Source organism: Bombus bifarius, unplaced genomic scaffold (genome assembly GCF_011952205.1).
Source record: "Bombus bifarius isolate JDL3187 unplaced genomic scaffold, Bbif_JDL3187 scf7180000008008, whole genome shotgun sequence".
NCBI lineage: Eukaryota > Metazoa > Arthropoda > Insecta > Hymenoptera > Apidae > Bombus > Bombus bifarius.
This window is the reverse complement of record NW_022884386.1, coordinates 2,633,771-2,653,950: the sequence shown is the minus strand read 5'-3', so window position 1 is coordinate 2,653,950 and position 20,180 is coordinate 2,633,771. Positions and strand designations below refer to the sequence as shown.

The following is a 20,180-nucleotide window of genomic DNA, read 5'->3' as shown; positions in this document are numbered from 1 at the left end:
GCTTAATCCCAACGATCAACACGTTTCTTGCCCGTAATACAAGACACTTTCGTGCGGTGAAAGCGCTGGTTCAGCGAACGAGGTTGATGTTAATGAAACGTTAACAGGGTAGACCGCTTGTTTATCGTTCGCCTGGAAAGAAAACGAGAATCGCCGTGTAAATAATAGCCGAGGCTGTCGCCAAATATAACCAGTACTCTAGCGAGCGTACCTTCTAGCCGCTGGTTGCAATTTAAATTAAAAATCTGCGGAGGGCGGCTCGACTCGTAGAGAAACTTCATTTCCCGCCCCCTCCGTTTAGGGGAGAACAAATTTCTCCGGTTTCCGGGCTCGATTTAAAGTCCAGCCTTTTCTCTCCGAACTTTCGTACCGTAACTTGTTCTTATTATATTCGTAATGACCATCCAATCTGGTCGAACGAAATATATCTCTCGCGAGCCATTAGCCAAATTTCGTTTCGACCGTTTAATTTCCAATAAAATTACGATCTAGTTGCCTGTGGCAGATTGCGGTATATGCGTAATACTACCACCAAATGATCTCAATAAAGCAAAAAGATATTTGTAAAAAAAAGTAGCTGTAAGCGAATGGAAAGAGTATTTCTGTTTGCTAGGATAAACTTACATACAACTACTATTTCTTAACAGAGTTTCTTGGCAAACGCAAGCCTTGTTGAGAAACATCTTTTACGTGCTTGAACAATTTCCAATCTTATACATATATCTCCATACAAACACATGAAAATCTCATGGTAATAGGTCTGGGCGATAAGACAGATGTTCCCACCGAAAGTTACGCAACAGGATTTGAATAAGAATTGTGTAACGATTGACACAACGATTGAACGAATAACACGTAGCTGAAACTTGAGTTCGTTTGTTATACGACGTGTCACATACTATAATATACGATTGACCGATGCAATTGAGTTGACATTTAATATAAATATAAATGATAATGCTGCGTCTATAAATATCGCTCAGAAATTCTGTGACTATGCATATCCTACATAATATAAAATTGTCTAATATATTGAATATAAGCTTAACTCGATAAGGTTCGCGATATTTTCTTATTATATATACCGATAAGCATTTTCTCGGAAACTTGACTTCGATATACATCTGAAGGGAAACAATTGTAGGAAACGTGGTTTCTGATACGCCAATTTTCCAACAAAGTAGTACAGCATGCTTAATAGAACGAACGAAGCGCGACATTCGCTTCTTGAGAACGCGACTACTTGCGGTAACTGCCAACACGATGCCGAGTGTCTCTCTCCTGTGTACTCTATTCTGATCTCTATCTCGTTTCCTCGCATGGCTGACGTGCCTTCTTCCCCCTAACGTATCTATGACGCATAATAAATAGACGCAGCCAGAGCTGCAGACTGGAGCGAGATCGTGCTCGGCTGGCATGCAAAGCATTGGCAAAACCGCAGGAATCTCGTTAGCGTATGCAAATCCAGGGTGGCGGTACTAACTATCCCATCGTGCTGCGGGCAATCCCCACCTAATGTACACTATGTGCCCTGCAGCTTAGAAATCATGCGACCGAGAAGAATTCCAACAGCAGCTAATGGGATACATCAAATTTTTCCACACATCGAAAATCGACACGCGTCACGCTGTTGGTCGGTCAATCGGAAAAACGGTCCGGACGATCTCGGTACGTTCATTTTCGAACAAATTCGTTCACAGTGGACGAAGGTTAAAATTGGTACGCTCGGGTTCTATTAGAGCGCAAGAAACTTTTTTGGTGAATTTCTCTTGCCTCTTTGACAGCGAATTTTTTTTCCTTCTCTAATAGTCGAGTGAATGTGATCTTCGAGTCCTTAAAAATTATCAACTTTTTATATGTATGTAATTAAGTTTGTCATATTATATAGAATTAATGAGATTAATTGAACTGATATAACGAAGAGAAGTAAATCATGTGCAATTTTTTAATGTTCTTGATCGTGGATTTCTTTCAATTTTCGTGTCATTACTACTGGGATCACCGACTTAATATACAACATATTTTTGCCTGATTACAAGTCAACTTTACTATCGCGAAAATTATATGTATATTCTTTTAGTAATTGTAAGAAGATTGATTTAACATTATCAATGAACTTTTACGTGTTGCGAGTTACAGGTTATTAATATTACTTCTTTCAACTTTTATATCCATCCTGTCATGACATCGATTTTCTTCACAGGTGCTTCTATATTGAACATGACTAGCGGTTTTTCAAGATAGCAATCTATACAAATATTGCAAAAAAACGCATATAAGAATTAATAAATTCCCTTGCATAACAACATTAAGTTCGGTGACAAACCAAATAAAATTCTACAAATAAATTCTATAAATTACAAGTCACTTAATTATCCTGTTATATACATATAGGCAAATAAATTGTAGATTGTAAAAGAGAAACTTCCACAACTTCTCAATTTGCTAATATTATTGGTTGATAAATTACTATCCAAGAAGACTCTGAAACTAGAAGATTTTGACAGGTTTAATAATTCCAGCGTAAACGAAATCGATTACGGTTTATTCTATAAGAAAAATAACCTAACTTAGCGTCTTTTGAACCTTACGAGCGGTGGCGAACGTCGAAGAAATAACGCGCAATCGTAGCCTCGTTAAAGCTAATGAAAAGTCGCTTAGCGCGGCTACCTGACGACCACGGCAAGTTATTGTAGCCCGATGCAATTGCGGGTGAAGCGTTCAAAGGTTGAATCCATTACCGTTGTTTGCTCCTGTTCTTGTTTCTGTGGCGCCCCGCCATCGGCTACCTACTCTACTTCGTCTCTTCAATTACTCCCACCGTAATGGGGCAGCGGCTACGTGGTGAGAAAGGAAATAGTTTCACTTCTCTCTGATACTCGACCAGGATGGATTATTGAATCGTGGAAGAAAGAAAACGGACCGTGGTTCGAGAGCCCAGCCATTGTATCGTTCGACCACCGCCAGTCAAACTGAAACTAACGTTCTTTCGTCCGCGAGGAAGAAAATTTCATGTTTCAACGGCCATCGAAGTTAGCCCGCGTGGTTAATGATGAAGAAAGTACGTGGTAACTTTTCAACGTCGTACAGATTGTTTCAACAACCTTTAGAATAAAACGTCAGAAGAATAGAGAATAATTAGCTTCTGCTGTACCGTAGAAAATATCTGAATCGACTTTCATTGTTCGAAGCGATGCTATTATAAAATTAAATTTTACTTGCACAAAATTGCGCTGGCAAGTTTACTGAATAAGCGACGTTTTACGTTTTTAATGTTTTAGTTAACGCGTATCTTGTGAGACTCTTCGAGTCCGCGTTCGAGATTTTCTGCGAATTTGTTTGAAGGTCCGAATCTTGTAAGGATACGAGATATATGAATGTAAGATCGAGTATGAATTTGTTTCAGTGTTGTTTGAGATCTTGTGTGAATCCAAACGTGTACTGGTGACGATCCGTGATTCGTTAGATGAAGCAGAAAGTGTGTTGGTACAGCAGAGTCGTCTTCTACAATTGAAGTAATTTTGTCAGATAAAGAAATTTTACAAGTCACACGTTAGAGCTAGTAGTAATAAATACCGTTGCAGAATACATGTTAAGTAGTGCTGTAACGAAATAAATGCGATCGTACAAGTAAATTTTAGAAATCAATCTGATTATCCTATCCGACGAAAAATTATAAAATTGTAAAAGATACATTTATAACTTCAGCCTATCGATCGACTTAATTCTAACCTAGTTTTACATTTTGTCGATTTACCAATACATATTATTAGTTGGTAAATTATTATGTGCAGGAATGGCCTGGGATCTAAAATCGTTGAAAGTCAATTACCGATTGATATTTGAGAAAAATAGGAGAGAGACGGTAGCCAAAAGTGTCTAAATAATGGAGAAGGAATGGATCCAATTTATTACACAAAGTAAGGAAAGATAGAAATCGTAACCTCTGAATCGTCTATTTTGAAAGATTTGAGCCGAAATGAGGCTTGTTCTCGCGTTTGTTTGAACGAAATCGCGGATAAATGAAAAAAAAAGGAGAGAAAAAGAAGAGGAAATCGAGGTATGGAGAATTGGCTTGATTGTATTTCCTGGAAAATTCGAGTATTGCGTGGTTCTCGATAGGGCATTAATGTAGCACGCTGGGATGAACCGTTGAACGGGCGGACAGCAAACGAGGCCATTTTCGCGCAAAAATAGCGCGTGATGCCCGCGGCGTAGCAACGCTCACGACGGAAAATACGTTACGAGAGGCAGCGGGCTTCGAAACGTGGAACGATAGCCGCGAAACGATATGGAACAGGATGAAGCGATGCCTCCTACCACGGGCACAGGAAGCTCACCAGGCGCGAAATAGCGCGGCGGACACTTTATTCCTGTAACCGAGCCCGGGGCTGGCCAAAGGCAATCTGCCTTGGTAAAAGTGTTTTAATTGAAATCTTCGGGGCTGTAACTCTCTCCGCTTGCCATCGTCGAGAGAACAACGTTCGATGTTCGGGATAATGGAAAAAGCATCGCGAGCGTTGGTCGAAATATGACGAGAACCGATACGCGGAAGTGAATGTAAAGCGAGAAAAAACAAAGCAGCACCCACTGGGTTCGTTCCCCGGCTGTTTTACATCGAAATAACGCGCTATCGCGCTTCGCCGCACCAAAGCGTTGTCGAGTAGATGGTGCATCTCGAGACCAAGAGGGAGAGACAGTCACGGCACAAACGGTCGATTGTAATCGTTTGACACACTTTATTGTCGACTGTGGATATGGATGCAAGAAGAAGAAAGCGTTTTGTAGGTCACGGAGTCAAAGGTCTGTTCTATCGTCGCGTCAACCGAAACTCCGAATTGGATGTATAAAATATCGTGTTCATTTAACTTGTTCGACACTCCATAAACACTGTAAATATTAATTATTAATAAGGTCTCTAGGAGATTCATACAGCACACATAGTATATTTATTAATTTTTTCTATTGCATGTGTTCAAATGCTTTCACCAACTACTATATATTAATACATGTATTCGTTATAGAAACACGATTTTCTATGTGAACTGAATATTCTAATAAAAATTACTAAAATTAAATCATAGTTCGAGTAGTGGGCATTCGATACTAATTATCTCCTATACTACAAACGAAGTGTAAATAAATCAGGTTTTATTATACTTCATCTGTAATTTCATTGATATATCGACTTATCGTATTAAAAATTATTCAAAGACTGAAGCGAAAATGGCCTGAAAAATGTACGTGACGATGGAAATTTAATAATTAAAAGCGATGAGGATCGATGTGCTGAGAACGCGATTAACGGGGTGGTAAACAGCGATTTCCGTGGCGAGGCACGATCGGGAAACCGATGTGGCCATTTTCGCGCAAAAATGGCACGTACTTCCCCAGAGGGAAGCCGTGCGGCTCCGTGATGGAAAACGCGTTACGATGGAGTGGCACGCAAACCTGGAATGGATCGTATGGGAAAGAGTTCCACTGCATTAACCACCAGCAACCTATCACCGCGGCACCATTCGCTCGACAAACAGGTCCATCCCTTCTCCGCCACCCTTTATGCTGTAGCAGCCCACACCATTTCGTCGTTCCTCCATCTACGAGCCTGTCTTTCAAACATCGTAGCTGGGCCGCTCCATCGTCAACCAAGGAGTAGTGAACTCGAATCGAACGAAGGGAAAAGACGAGGAAATGGCAAGGGTAGAAGGGGAAACGTTCCCGGGACCAAGAGGTTTTTCGATTTCTCGCGGTTGATCAGATTCAAAGTCTGTGATCAGAACGAAACGAAATGCAAATCCGTCGTGAAAATTTAACGAGGAAGTAAATTTTACTAGCAAGATGAGGAAGACATCGTGTCGGTGCAATTGAAAGCTACGGCTGTGCTGACGTTGCGATGTCATTAGATGGTACCTCTGAGTGTCTTAAATGTTTCATTTCACGGAACGTTCGTTAAGCTGTTTCTATCCAGCGCAGGAGGAGCAAGCTAAGAGGGGTAGATAGAACGAGGGTTGTTTAAAATCGTTTAAACGGTATAATGGATATTACGCGGAGCTAGAACTGTAGCTGGCCCGAGTCGCGAAGAAAAAGACGATTATGTAGCATGCGGGCAGAATTAAACGGGCAATCTTGAATATCCGTTCGAACGCTCGGCGACGATTTAATAAAACGATCCGCACCGTTTCACGCGGGATTACCAGCGAGGAAACGACGTTCCATCGGTCAGGCCATCCTTTCTCATCTTCCATTTCCGGTCTCGTTGCACACGATAACCAGCAAGCAAAAACGCGTTTGTCTGTGTATATGATACGATAAGGTACGTAAACGCTAAACAAACAAAGACTCACCGCCCAGCCGCAATTCCGCGATTCCTTGAGCCATTTCATACTCGCTCCTCACAAAGCACTGGTACATGCCACGGTCCTCTCTTGCAACCGCCATCACGGAAATACGTTCTCTGGAAACCGCCCTTATGCGACCGCCCGTCCTCAATGGCTGACCGTCCTTCAGCCAGTACAGCGCCGTCTGCGGAAATCCACTTGCGCTGCACGTCTGAAAAGCAGTTTAGAGAAAAGAGGCTGATGAGAAACGTTGCCTGTGTCCGATGCCGCCGTATGGATCGACCTCGAATCTGCCGCGTTTCTTTTCTCTCCTTTCTTCCGAAAACAAGATTGCCATCTATGGCGAGAGAAAGCCACGGAAAGAAGAAGGCAAAACGCGAACGCCGTCGTAGCTTGAAATCAGACCTTTCGCCTTTTCGCCGTGGCCCTCGTAAAAATCGGATTACTCCGGAACGTGGATCGCGGCAAATGGCTTGGATGCGAGCGAAGAATTTACCGGCAGATGAACTTTGCGAACGGAGATTGCGATCTACTTGCCTTAGGTACGCCGCTTTTGTCTTCCAGGGTTCGGGCAGGCACAGTTACCAGTAATGGTTATTATTAGGATTGTGTATGTGAAATTTTGTTTCTTCGAAGTCTGAATTTAGCTGGTCAATGTCATATATCGAATTCTATTCTATTCTACTCAATGTTTTTTGTTGTTCTTCATATAACGTAACATCGCTGTTAAACAAAAATTTGCTTCAATGAAACTATTAAAACAGCAACAGAAGTCAATGTACGAATATGTCTTAGAAGACAATTGATCAAATGCGTTGCTTTCGTTTTATTATTTACGTGCATGAATATGTACAATTTCTCAAAGATAAATATCTTACTTTTGTAAGTAAACTCATCGCAAGAAAATGACAGAAGTGTCATAAATTCAAATTAAAAAAACGAAGTTTGAACATTTTTCTTGTCTTCTATCTCTTTTATCTTGAGAGATCTCGTCAAACCTTACTCTCTCAAATCACGAAGTTTATCAGTTTGACTTCTGATCGACTGATATAGGAATGATGTACACGTAAATCGCAGTCGACCATGAAAATCATCAATTACCAAATGAGCGGCTTTCCCAAGATCGACGGTCTGGATCGATGGCTGAACGTGCACGCTCAGTGGTGCAGACACCGTTAACCTCACTTCCATAGATTCGCTGCCCTCCGAATTACTAGCGCTGCACATGTACGAGCCGGCGTCGCTCTCCTGGACGCCTTGTATGATCAACGAACCGTCTCGAACAACGTAATGCCCGGTCGAGTCCTCCACCGGCTCCTCCCTCTGGTTCCTGTTATAGTACCACCTGCGACAAAAAGAGAGCGAGAAAAGAAGCGTATCCGTACATTTGCACGAGCATCGACGTTGATTCTCGCCTAAGAATCGCGAGACAAAGAAAAGAGGAAAAGCGGTGCACGACTTTCGCCGCGGATCATAAAACAACAACGTTACGACGCACAGATACGATCGAAATTCTATTTTAGATCCTATCGATATCCGATCGTTGGACTAACGTAAATTTCCTCGAGAACGTTACCTTGGACGCCTCTTCGAGTCTTATTGAAGAAAAATATAGACCTGTGATATCGCTTTAGATATACACGTGGTTAGCACGTAAAATTTTGTCATATAGCGAAATGTTATGCCCTGTCTGTCTCGCGATACGAAAATTTTTGTGTCTAGCGAAATGTTATACGAAGGAAAATTTTAGGTCAGTTTCGTGGTAGCATTCTTGAAATATATACGCGGCTAGCGCGTTAAATTTTATCATATAAGAGTGAAGTATCGTGTCCTGCCAGTCTGTTTAAACTAGAGCTTGATAAGATACTATTTGACGTTATATCGAAGAAAAGTATAGCTCGAACTCCTGACGTTATTTTCAAAGTATGTGATTACTCAGCTAAATTCTGTCATATTACACCAGCAAAATATCGTGTCTAGTCTGCCTCTTAAAATAAAGCGCCTTTGGCTACCGCTTTATATTAATTTCGCGAACGAGGACCATGTAATATTAGGGAAAATTATAGCCCAAAAATTATCGCGATACTATTTTTAAAACGCACATGTGGTTATAACGCTAAATTTTACCATATATAAGGGCGAAACGTCGTGTTCTGTCTGTGCTATGAAACGGTGGTTCGACAGACTTCGGAAGAAGAGAAACAACGACATACCACGCCGCAAGATTCTCCTTCGTGTCTGACAGCAAATAGGATATACTACTGTCAACTCGAGCGTACGCTCGCTTCACTGACTAGTCGGACTCGATGAATCGTAACATTGCATCGTTGCAGTCAGCCATTCAGCCAGTCAGCCATCTCGCTACGATACAGCGTTACATTACGTTCGATCGCTGCTCAAGATTCAGCTCGGTGGCGAAGCAAAAATAGCAGCGCATACCACAGTGCACTGGCACCGGACAGAGGGCGATATTACTGCTTTGCTATCCGACCAAGCCTTTCCATTCCAACGGTGTATCTCTCTAGTGCACTCGCCAACCACAAAATAACAACTGTTTCATTGGGAAGACTGAATACACACAGCACGGCCGTGAATTGTGCTACACGGCTACAGCCATACGTTCACTCCCTCGTTTTGCTTGTCTCTTCCTCTCTCTCTCTCCCTCTCTCTCATTTTTTTTGTATTCGACAGAAACCCTCTCACAAGCCGAGAGCGTATGCAACGCGCTTCGATGTACTGGCACGTTTTCAAAACACTCCCGCTTGAACAAGCAGCTGGATAAACTGCGCCTCTGCCTGCACCGGATACGGACGAAAATCGTTAATACCAGCGTATCTTTAAATAAAGGAGACGAACGGCTCGCGTATACGTATGTTCGTTCGTTTTCGCAAGCGAAGCGTATGCAAATTCCTGAAAACGCAGAGGGAACGCGGGAACGTTTCGAGCTGCGAGAATTTAAAGCGTCTCCGTAGATACGGGATAATCGAATCGATCTTTCGCGAGCACGAGCGATCTTTGACCTTATCGAAGTACAGAGTAAAATTGGAGCAAATTCCAACATCAAAAAATCGAGACTAATCATCGTTCAGCTTTCGAATTACCTATGAGCCTTGAGATCGTTGATACATTTCGAAAAGTTTTGAAATAGTCGCGCAGCGATTTTAGGCACCTGACGATTGCTCCGCGCAGCAGTGTGCAAACGAAGGAAAACATTTGCGTTACATCGAAACGCGCGCGAGCGAAGCGTCAATATTTACCGAGCGAAGCTTGGAAAATAAAGTTTTCGTCACGGTCGATATTGATTTTGCGCCCTTAAATGGCCGCGATTCAACCATTTACCTTTGCGTTCTGCGATAAACATTATTCTTAGAAACTTACTTTTTCACCTGTGAAAATTGTATCGAATCCAGCCACGTTCCCGATTTCGGTGGCAATTTTGGAAAAAAACGAACAAAAACACGGGAATCCGACACGGTACAAAGGAACAGGCTATTCGACGTAGTTTTTTCCAATCTTCATTCAACTGAAACGAAATCGTACGTGACCTCGCAAGATCATCATCCAGGTCTGTGTCCAAGGGAAAAACGTCAAACGACTAGTTGCTGGGCAGAATCACCGAGGATCTGGGTTACGAAAAACTTGAATTTTCCTTTAAAAGGTGCGGATCTCCAGCGTCAAATATTTTCTGGTCTACAATCTCGGAGCTAAGGTAGCGTCCCTCGGGATCGTAGTCCCCTAACATTGTCCAAAAATGATCTTGCATCCTCTCGTTCTCATCTTCGTGGTCCGTCTTCTCCGACCGGTGATTGACCTCTATCTTTCTCCGTCTCTTGTGTGTGCGCTGAGGTAGTAGTTTCGAAAAGCGGCGTTACAGACTGTCGGAGGTTGGTGGGCTCGCGAGAGGAATCAGGATAAGGTAGGAGGTGCAGAAGGACGCCGATGAGGTTGAAGAGTCGTTGGGTATTCGGCGGAGGAGTGGCGGAAGAGGGAAAAGCGGGACAGAGGAGACACGACCGACGACGAGAAGTATACCTATAGATAATCGAATTTACGGAGGGAAATTGGTGAGGGAAGGAGATAGGATAGGTAGGTGGAAGTGCGAGAGAGGGCCAGAGATGGAAGCCGTACCTTGCTGGCAAACCCTCAGACTCTACCTCTCCCTTTTCTATTCTGCCCTCTCATCTTCCGCGTCGCTTTTCCTATCTCGCTCTGATCCTTTTGCTTATCCTTTGCCGCCCGATTACTCTTTCTCTCTCTTGCGCCCCTATGGCTGCGTACTCTCCTCCGTCAACTCAGTCAAGCCACGGGGAAGCGGCAGCGGATGAGGCGGTGGAGAGAGTCGCTGTACGCAAGCGGGTCCGACAGAGGACGAAGATGGGATAGAGAGAAGGAGACGATGAACACAGCCACGGAATACTCAGTGACGTCGACGTACACGTAAATGCGGAATATTTGATGGGCTGTCAGAAGCAGTCTCTGTAATCAGCGGTCGGTTTGTTTGCGCTATCCATACACTCCTCACGTCTATATACCTTCGAGCAGCCTCACCTTGCTGCATTCCCGGCATCCACGATGCACGCGTGTGCGCCTGGGCGTATGGCCGCGTGTCCTATGCGAGCACACGCGCCTCTATCCCCTGATTTTTAACGTAATCGATTAATCACGGATCAAGAGATTCCTTGAAAGAAAGCGTCGCGTCATTTCCAAAGTCGTTGCCGCGATTATCGATCGAGATGCTCGTAATTCCGTGGACCAACGGAATTAATTACGCACGTCAAACATTCGTGACAGGAAATTACTAACGGTAAAGCGCATCGAATTATTTGTATTGCTCATTGTGTGAATTTTCATCCTTGACCGGTATGTAACAATCGATAAATATCGATACAATATCAACACCATTGGTTTCATCTTAAAAATTTTGAGATAAGCTCTCTCGAGGAATAAACTTTTGGTAATCTTTTGCGAGAACAGTCGGATGATACGAAAGGCGAAAGAGAATCAACTGTTATGTATACAATATTCAACAAATCTGGTTACAATATCTGTTTTTCTTCTTGTTGTAGCATCACTGTGTAGAAGAAGGACGAGCCAGGTCGTTTGGCGTTTAATAACCTCGACGTAGATGCAACGCGAGTAAGCAACAGCTAGAGAAGAAGGGAGAAGAAGTCGTTCCGCCCTTCTCAGTCCCGACCCTTTCGTTCGTTACCATTCCAAGCAAAGCGGCACAATCGAATAATAAATACATTAACATCCTAATACGCAATCCCTTTTCTCCTTGTCCCTGCGCCAGTATTTCCGTTAATCCGCTTTGCCACCTCCTTATCACCCCATTCCCTTTATTTTCATAAGCACTTAACGATCCGTACACGGAAATAAAACGTAGAACGAAACTCATTGGAACTATCGTCTCGCCAGCTTTATTTACAAGGGCCCAGTCGTGTTTTCTTTTTGCCTTCTTGATTCCGCGACGCGAATTCTCCGGCTCGATTACCGGGTCGTTTCGTTTCTTACTCGGGTTTATTGGATTCACTGGAGGCCGGAGTGATAAGACCAAGTTTCGAGATAGAGTTCATAACTCGTGAGATGTCTACAAAAGTAGCTTCGCCAATATCGACCGAACAACCGAATAAACGAACCATTCTTATACAGTCGACTCGACGCTTCTGTTTCTTTTCAGTTTCAGTCTATTTGGCTATGCTAAATAGTCGCGAAAGGGTCTCCGTCTGATCTATGCGAGAGATAATTCCACTTGTCAAAGAGAATCGCTTTTCTTCATCTCGTAACCTCTCGTCTTCCCGTTTTCTCGCGTAATAATATGGCAGCAGAAGCGAACGAACAACGTGTGCTTCACCTTTTCACTATGGAAATACCTTCGCGTGCGAAATAACGCTGCTATGTTTGAAATTAGCATTAATATAAGAAAAATACGAGGGTTTTGAACCTGAGGGGGCGAATTATTCGCTCGTCCCGCGCCATTTCCTTCCGTCATTATTATTGTTCCCTTTGACCCTGCGATTCTGCCCAAACGAAATCATGAAATCTCTGAAATGCATGGTTCCTACGTTCGCGAATGGAATCACTGTACCGTGACGAAACAGCGTGTTCGGCTTATCTACCGTTGAATTACCGAAAGACCGACCTTCTACAGAGAGGGGGGCGGGTGAGATTGCTCTCGGAATAAACGTCGCTTATCAAGGTCTGGCCCATATTCTAAAATAAGACGAGGAGAGAGAAAGAGAGAGAGAGAGAGAGAATATGGAAACGAGCGTCACGCGAAATTGAAATTTTTACATTTCAATAACGTATTCGTTATAATCCTCTGGTCCCTGTTCGTAGCGGAACCGCGTTTGTTGCCAAGAATTATCGTCAACGATTTAACGAAATTTAACGGAAATTTCACCGAGTAGCCGAGGAAGTAGAGATTGGAGGATAATTTAGCGACACGACCGGATGTCTTATTAATCCGAAGAGCTATCTTCAATTTACCCAAGCAGCTACAACGTAGTAACAGTCGTCCTGTACTTCAACCTGGTAGATTACTTTGCGCCAAGGCTCAACCACGATGAAAAGTAAATGGTAGTTTGCCGGTTAATTTCGTAGCGGAACATCCGTTTACACTGGTACTCGAGAAGGGAACGAATGGAAACCAATTTGAAGGGTACAGAAGCTGGAGCGAGTGTCGGAGCGAAGTCGTAACGCAGGGCGTGTTACAATATTTAAAGCGAGGACACTCTCGCGAGACCCTCGTTGAGGAAGTCGAGCGCGGAAATTTCATCGATCAAAATATTGTTTACCTATACGAAAAAACACTTTTTTTCGCCGTCAAGCCAATTAAACTTACCCCGATACGTATGAACTCCACCTATTTACCGCGTCCCGGTTGTATCGGGAAACTGTTTGCCACGTAACTGAATCGTTTTCGAGGACTGTTTCGTGAAAGTCGGCAATTACGGAACGACCCTCTCTGAACAGGTAACTCTTGTCTCCTAGCTGTTGCTTTATTGAATGGGAAACGGTGTATTCAAGCCTTTTCAAACGACTTCTCTCTTTCTACTTTCGCCGTGTATCTTCGAACGAAGACAGAGAATACATTTGTTGGCAGATTTTGACTTTAATGGTACCAAAATGGCACGCTCGATGTACTTTCTATTTGTCTTCTCCGAAACTACGATACTTCGTTCGTTTTTCATTCTTCTATTTTCTACCTAGAACGACATACTTTCTGCGCTAACGTCGAGGAAGAGAAGTTAGTTTCTGGTCGAGCAAACAAAGAATTAAAACAGATTTTGTGATAACGAAACTGCATTCTGAAGTCCGACAAAGGGATGAATAACTCTTTTCTTACGGCAGTTTGTTTCGGTAAAAGCGACCGTACATGTATTCGAGTAATCAAGATAAGTGAAACAAGGTGCTGGAAAAAGTGCGATAGAACTGAAGCTTCCGCGAAACGACGATAGGATTCATTCTCGACGACCTCGAAAAAAACGACAACGAAACAAAAAGAAAAAATCGGGTCGTAAACGTTCGATTCGGATCGACGCATGTCACGTCCTGAAATCTCGTGGAATCTGAGGATAAGTCATCGTGTCAGCACGCATCTAAAGGCGGAGACATTTCACCGGTCGATGGTGCTATCGTACCTAAAGTTTACGAGAATACCGGCGCGGCGCATGCTACAAATTCGTACGTATCTGGTGACATTCTTACCTGTTGGTGGGGGTTGGATTGCCATACGCGACGCACGGTATCACAATGGTGTCTTTCAGCCGTGCCGACATATAAACCACCTTCTCGTTTATCATCGGTGGCATGGTGCTGCGTATCTCTGCAAGCAGAAAAACCAAAAAAGATCGCATAAATTCTCTAATGATAGCATACTGGTTGTAGCGTCTCGAACAAACGATAATCTCGAACAATCTCTGGACGCGTGAAACAACTGCTCTGGCTGTGTAGTAGATCTTGAATGACTTTCAGACTTCAATGAATACGTGTGCCGATTAATGCTTTTTTCAAGGATTACTAAAGTTTTTCTTAATGTAAGAGATATTGCGAGGTCGGAAATTGAAGCGTTAAATAAACACACTGATCGATGTAGCTATGTATTATGATGTACAAATGTGCATAAAAACCTGAGTTAGTCTGAAAGAGTTCTTAACAATAAACATCTTCGATTTCAAGTTATGAAAGCTATTTATGAATCGATATTTATTATTATCGATATCTTTTTTTTCTTTGTGGATTCCTCAGTTTTATTGCCCAAATACACGATTAATGTTCGACTTTGGAAAGACAAACGACTCACTCTTCTGCAAGAAGATTTTATGTTCCTGAGAAAACTTGTATGCCTTATCTCTCTCTAAATTTGTAAAACCCATGAACTTTCAAGCTTTACTAATTTTATGGCCACAATGTATCTTCTCTGGCAAGAATTCTTGGACAGCGAGGAAATTACAAAAACAGTGATTTTTCATTATTCATTGATATTTTGCATCGTGATATTTGGATAAATTCTATTTGAGAACTCTGTGACTGGCAATGTTGTCAATCCAACATGCCATGTACTATATTCTGTTGAACATTTTATTTAAAAAAAATCGTTAGATTCTATGTTTTGGAACTTCGTTTGTTCTTTACGCTTTCAAAGCGTTGTGCCTTGAAAAAAAATTCTATATCATGCGGATGGCAATTTGATTAACTTTGTGAAAAATTTCACATGGTTCAAACTGGACGCAGTAATTGTTAGCATCGTTGCATAACCTTTGAACCTCTGAAATTTATGACAGGTTATTTCCTATTACGGAAAAACTAAAATTGAAAACTTTACTACATAATGTCTAAAATAGACTAACAGTTAGATGATAGAAATTTCTAATCTTTAATTTTCGTCCCTGAAAAATAGCAATCGTCTCTGGCAGCCTCATAAGCTTGAAGTAATGGTAAACTTAACTTTAAGAGAAAAACAGTTTTTTGAGATTAAGGCACGAAAAGTACAATAGAATTGTAACAACAGATTAACTGCGAGCTTGAGTATATTATTTCCTTCCTTGGTTCCATTTTGGTAATCAGATCTCAATAACATAGAAATCATCTTGAAATTTGTGTAGGATATTTGCTATTGAAGCATGGAACAGTAAAATACAAAAATTAAAATGCATATTATTCGATACATAATCTCTAAATCATGTACCACCCAATTATTGACAGAAAAGTCAAATGAGCATCAAAGTAGCAGTTTCTGGCTATGTCATAAATCCTACATTCGACACTTGATGATCAATAATTAATCAAAACAATGATTAATAAATGTTTGTTTCCTCTCCAATGAACTGGCTTTGTCGCGGTGGAAAAATTCCCGTGAAATTTTGGGTAACACTAAAGAAACAGGCAGCGGTATTTTCCGGAAATAGCCTACCCTTTTTCCAGCAGCTTTTTCCGACTCCGCCATTCTAGATAAGTTCGAGCAAGTTTTTCCCGCGCTACACGCGTAATATACTCATTTAGCCGTGGGTGAAATTGAAGGAACGAAGAAGAAGACGGTGGCGAACAACGTGCACGAAGATTTAATAAAACAGGTGCTTGGATTAAAAGCCGACTGCTGTATATTACGAAATGAAATTCTCCTTAATGGCGATCGTCGCTTATCCGTTACGGACCCGGTGCCGTGTTAGATGGCTTAGGGCGTGCGAACGATACGTGGAAAATAACGGAAAAACTAGGAGGAACAGTATTGGATTACATTGTTTGGAAAATTGATAGTGACAATATCGCTGGAGATTTAACAAAAGAGAAGGAAGGTCCAAGGAAGGAAGCGAAGGATGAAATACATCCTCCGAGATCATCTTCGTTGGCGAAACAAGTACATACACGCACACGTATACGTATACGTCAAGGGGTTACTTTGCGACACAGACGTAGCCAGCCCCTGTTGCTGGTGCTCCTTCTCCCGCGGGACGAGTTCATGTAAGTTTGTTCCATGATATACGGGAAATGTTTTCCACGGCGTGTCATAAATAGCCGTCGGCTGAAAAAGGAATGTGGCAACAAAGGTTCTTCGTGGCAAGATAGAAGGGTGGTGGAATAGGTGGGAAAAAGAAGAATGGATACGAAGAAGGAGAGTAAGCAAAAGAAGAAGAAGAAGGAGAAGATGATGATGAAGAAGAAGAAGAAAGGGAAGAGGAAGAAGGGAAAGAAGAAGAAAAAGGTGTAAAAAACGAAAAGGAACGCGTCAGGCGGACGTTTAATGGGGAATTATGGTCGGAGATAGCGACTCGTCCAGCGACGTGGCGTACCGTAAAGGGACAGATAACGGTGATGTACATATCTCGTCGTTGTTCACCAAGAATTTCAAATCACCTACCACATAAGCGTATATATATATATATATACTGTTAACGTAGATCAACTGGCGTTCAACCTTTTCAAGAGAGGAAAAAGACGACTTTGTATACTCATCTGTGTATTTATTCGGCCTCGTTGTCAATGAAATCGCAATTAGTCCATTGGTTTCATTAAGATTTCATTAACAGATATTCGCGTAATTAGCGATGCTTGGAACGATGCAACAAGAGAATCGGGCGCGTTAGCGGCACCGCGTGCACGCGCCATAGAGCATCGTAATAATGCGGTAATGAATATTACAACAAAACGGGCCGTGTACCTGCAATGAAAACGGCGGTCGGTGTAATTAAAGCGAAACGTTTTTCGCGAATCGGCTCTGGGAATCGCGTCATTAGCCCGGTTCCTATTTCCACCGTGCCTCGTTCACTGCTTTCTATGTTTTCCCTGAAATCCGGCCGAATCCGATACACCCGCATGTTTCGATGTTTCTACACAACCAACGCTAACGATTCGTCTATCGAGCACAGCCGATAACCGCTCGAGTGTTTTTAGCGTTGCACGATCAAATGACATACGATCTCGTTACAATATGAGAATTCAGTGAAGCAATTGAACGCTGTGCATTGTATTACCGCGAACGTTACACGATACCTTGGCTGGAAAGAAGATATTAGCGCCAAGTGTAGCTTTTAATTCTCATTGGGTGCCATAGAAACGCGACTTGCACGATAAAGGAAATACAAAACGATCGACGCCTGTCGCATGCAGATTCTTATCCATCGATAGTATGCCAGCGTGAGACGTCTATCTGTGTAAAATCGTTTTCGCGAGGATCGGAAGCTGGAGCATCGTGCAACTAACAACGCGGTGCAATTATTTCCGCAGGCTTTTCGCGATACGAGAGCATCCGAACGCGATTCGAAAATTTTCCGCGAATAACAGATAATTCAGAAAAGTTTGCTCGTTACTGGGGAAAATCGTTGCACCTCGAGTTTTCGGTTAATTCGGTGTATTCTAAATGGAAGGGAAGACAGAGAAACTGCGACGATGGACGGCTATTCGAGAATATGCAAACGATTGGACACACCCTAGAACTTCGTTATTAAGTTCGTAAGTATGTAAGCGCGCTTAGCATAAATTTCTATCCAACGTTGGCCAGGTTTTATTATACGGTGGAACGAGCGGCCAGAAGAATCGTAGCAAGGACTCGCGACAGCTGTTCGTTTTTCGCCAAAGTTCAAAAGCGGTCTCCTCTGCTTCGTACTACCGTGGCTCTTCCCAGAAGAATTTAATCAAGCGCTTTGTTAACTGAAAAGTTGAATTTGCCTGATTACCAAAGGAATAAAATATGACGATAGAAGAGAAAGTGGAAAGGAGAGGATGGGACCTGAGGGAAAAAAGGGCGAAAGAAGAGGAGAATGAGGAAACGCTCGAGGAATTAACGCGTCACGCGTTCCGTCAGATGCGAAGGAACGCCTCGATGATCACAGGCGTTGACCGTTGATATTCTTGCAAAAAATACTCTTGGCCGTGTAATAGAGTTTCGCGTGAGTTACGTCTCGAGTAATTTGACCATCGCAGATTCCGTTTACGTGCACGGTGACCGCGTAGATGGATCGCAAACTGGTGTAACTAACAACGATAAAATCTCTTTCCATTCTTCCGTTTTATCTCTGGCCGTAGTATATTTCCGCTTTGCCCGATAATCTAAATTATTTTCCCTTCACTCACGACTCGTTTTACAAAGATGGAGCAAGCAGAACATAAATTAGTTTGGCTAGTTGGCTCCTGTTATTATTATTTTCCATAAATTAAACGATCCATCTACGTCTCGTAACTTTTGCGCAAAATTATTCCGCCGCAAATATCCCGTAGCTCGGGAACAGCGTTACACATCGATCTTGTACACACACGAAACGGGATGCAAGTTAAACGGGGAACCAATTGTTGCAAACATATCTTCAGCGGGGGAATATAAAGCTAACAATTACGCGTTGCTTGCGTTCGACGTATCGTTTCCGGCAGCGCATGCGCGGATTAATAATAATTTGCAATCCGGTTAAAGGTAATCACTGTTTAGATAGTACGGATACGTATAAAGCTACCAGTGTACGACCAGTGTTTATCTAGAAATTTTAAACAATTCTTGTAACGCGAAATTTCCCATAGCTCTCTCTCTCTCTCTCTCTCTCGGTTTCTGGTCCCACAATCCAAGCAGGTAAACATTACTTGGTTCCGGAATATCTCGTAGAATGTTCGTCGATGGCGATAAACGACCGCCTGTGAGCGCCTCTCTATTCCATTAAAGCGGAATCTCTGCGCGAGCAGACGCACGGATTGCAAACAAACCTGCTGGCCATCGATTCACTGGTCCGTTCGAATTTTCGCGTATGACGGTGTATATCGTGGAACATCATACGCGAAATTTCCAGCCTGAATGTGCGCTTCAATACCCAGATTCTCTTTTTATATTATATTCTTTCTGTAGCGTTCCGTTTACTATAGGGTGTTAACTCTATACATTTTAGTAACATTCTACAAAAAAGTCAGGAATGAACAAATAAATGTAGTATACTATTAAACTTTACGTTTTACATTTCGTCATGTGTAGTGTAATTGAAAAGCTTTCTTTAAAAAAAATATATATAGACTATTGCTCCAGACAATTCCGATAGTGATACATTTTTAATAACTGCAATAATGACAACCTACAATGATTTTATTCTTTATAATTACCATAGCTACGTGTAACAGTATATTATAACTTTCTAGCATACTTCTAATCGAATTTTATCGTATTATATCCTGTATTATGTACCTATAAAGGCATTGGAAATTTTCTAAATTGTTCATCCGAGATTCCTCGTCATTTTACTATACTGTCAAAAGATTAAATGTAAATTATCAGAAGAGAAAAGAAGATTTCGAATTACTCGACCGGCTATTTTGCTTCTAATTAGCCCTGGTGCGTGACTATTTGCCGTTACGTTTAAATATTCGGTCGTGTTTTACTATCCACCGTTGTACGCGCGGAATAATCGCCACGCAGCTGTAATAACGTTGATTAAACTTAAATAATAATTTCAGTGCGAGTTGGCGCGCGATTAAAAATGAAACGTTAGCTGCGCGATGTCGATTCGAGATCCCCTAGACGAGAACGAGGCTGTGCAACGAGCGTTATCGCGAACTCAATTTTCACCGTACTTTCGTTTACCTTCGTCGTGATTACGAGAGGCTGCTGACATATCCGTGGCTTCGCGATTAAGCTGCTGGTGTATTAATTATTCCCTGCCAACCTGCGCAGACTTATCGACTGAATGACAGATCGATATATAGAGCGTTCAGCGATCGAGGAACGTGGCAAAAAAAAGGAGGTACCGACCCGGAATTACCTTCCCGCCCGGAAAAGGACGAAAAATAGGAAATGAAAATACAGGGAGATGCGAATAAGGGGAAGTATAGGAAACGGGCGATAAATTATGACGCTTCCTACATGGAGGA

General features: G+C 42.3%; 1 protein-coding gene across 7 annotated transcripts in view; it reads right to left on the bottom strand.

Moving 5' to 3' along the window:
* LOC117206521 (Down syndrome cell adhesion molecule-like protein Dscam2) overlaps positions 1 to 20,180 on the bottom strand; it is a 163,537-nt gene that overhangs the window by 63,833 nt on the left and 79,524 nt on the right. For all 7 annotated transcript variants that reach the window (XM_033445956.1, XM_033445953.1, XM_033445958.1 and 4 more), the window contains exons 5-7: positions 14,049 to 14,166; positions 7,440 to 7,683; positions 6,345 to 6,549 (exon numbers count right to left, since the gene is read on the bottom strand). In XM_033445956.1, the coding sequence (XP_033301847.1) occupies positions 6,345 to 6,549; positions 7,440 to 7,683; positions 14,049 to 14,166 (567 nt within the window). The remainder of the gene's footprint in view (positions 1 to 6,344; positions 6,550 to 7,439; positions 7,684 to 14,048; positions 14,167 to 20,180) is intronic.